At 52.2% G+C, this 579-nt stretch overlaps 1 protein-coding gene across 1 annotated transcript; it reads left to right on the top strand.

Moving 5' to 3' along the window:
* LOC104704748 lies at positions 25–510 on the top strand. The gene has a single exon (XM_010420785.1). The coding sequence runs from the start codon at positions 25–27 to the stop codon at positions 508–510; it is 486 nt and encodes a 161-aa protein (XP_010419087.1).

A 579-nucleotide genomic window follows, 5' to 3' on the forward strand; every position in this document is an offset into this window, starting at 1 on the left:
CATAACGACCCACTGGTGGTCGAGATGGAGATCGGCGAAAGCATGGTTACCAAAATCTTGATCGACACAGGTAGTTCGGTAAACGTCATTTTCAAAGACGTGCTCATTCAAATGGAAATCGACTTGCGGACCACCGAACACGATGTTCAACCCCTCACCGGATTCGACGGTGACACGGTTATGACGGAGGGTACGATCATGCTGCCGGTCTATGTGGGCGGGACGATGCATTGCATCAACTTCGCTATCGTCGACAAGCCGATCGTATACAACGTCATCCTCGGCACTCCTTGGTTGCATAAGATGAAGGCCGTGGCGTCAACTTACCACCAGTGCGTAAAGTTCCCAACTCCTAGAGGAATATTTACACTACAAGGGGACCCGCTGGTAGCACGAACCTGCTTCATCATCGAGCGTAACAACGCCACGCTCGGACGTTCACCGTTTCGGACTCAGCCGAGCGCCAAGACAGTCGTGTTCGCCCTAACTCTGAATCAATCGTCCAAGTAAATATTGACTCTTCCGACGCAACTCGATGCGTGGGAATTGGGGCCGACCTACCACAACCAATCAAGGACG

Source organism: Camelina sativa, chromosome 1, assembly GCF_000633955.1.
Source record: "Camelina sativa cultivar DH55 chromosome 1, Cs, whole genome shotgun sequence".
Classification (NCBI taxonomy): domain Eukaryota; kingdom Viridiplantae; phylum Streptophyta; class Magnoliopsida; order Brassicales; family Brassicaceae; genus Camelina; species Camelina sativa.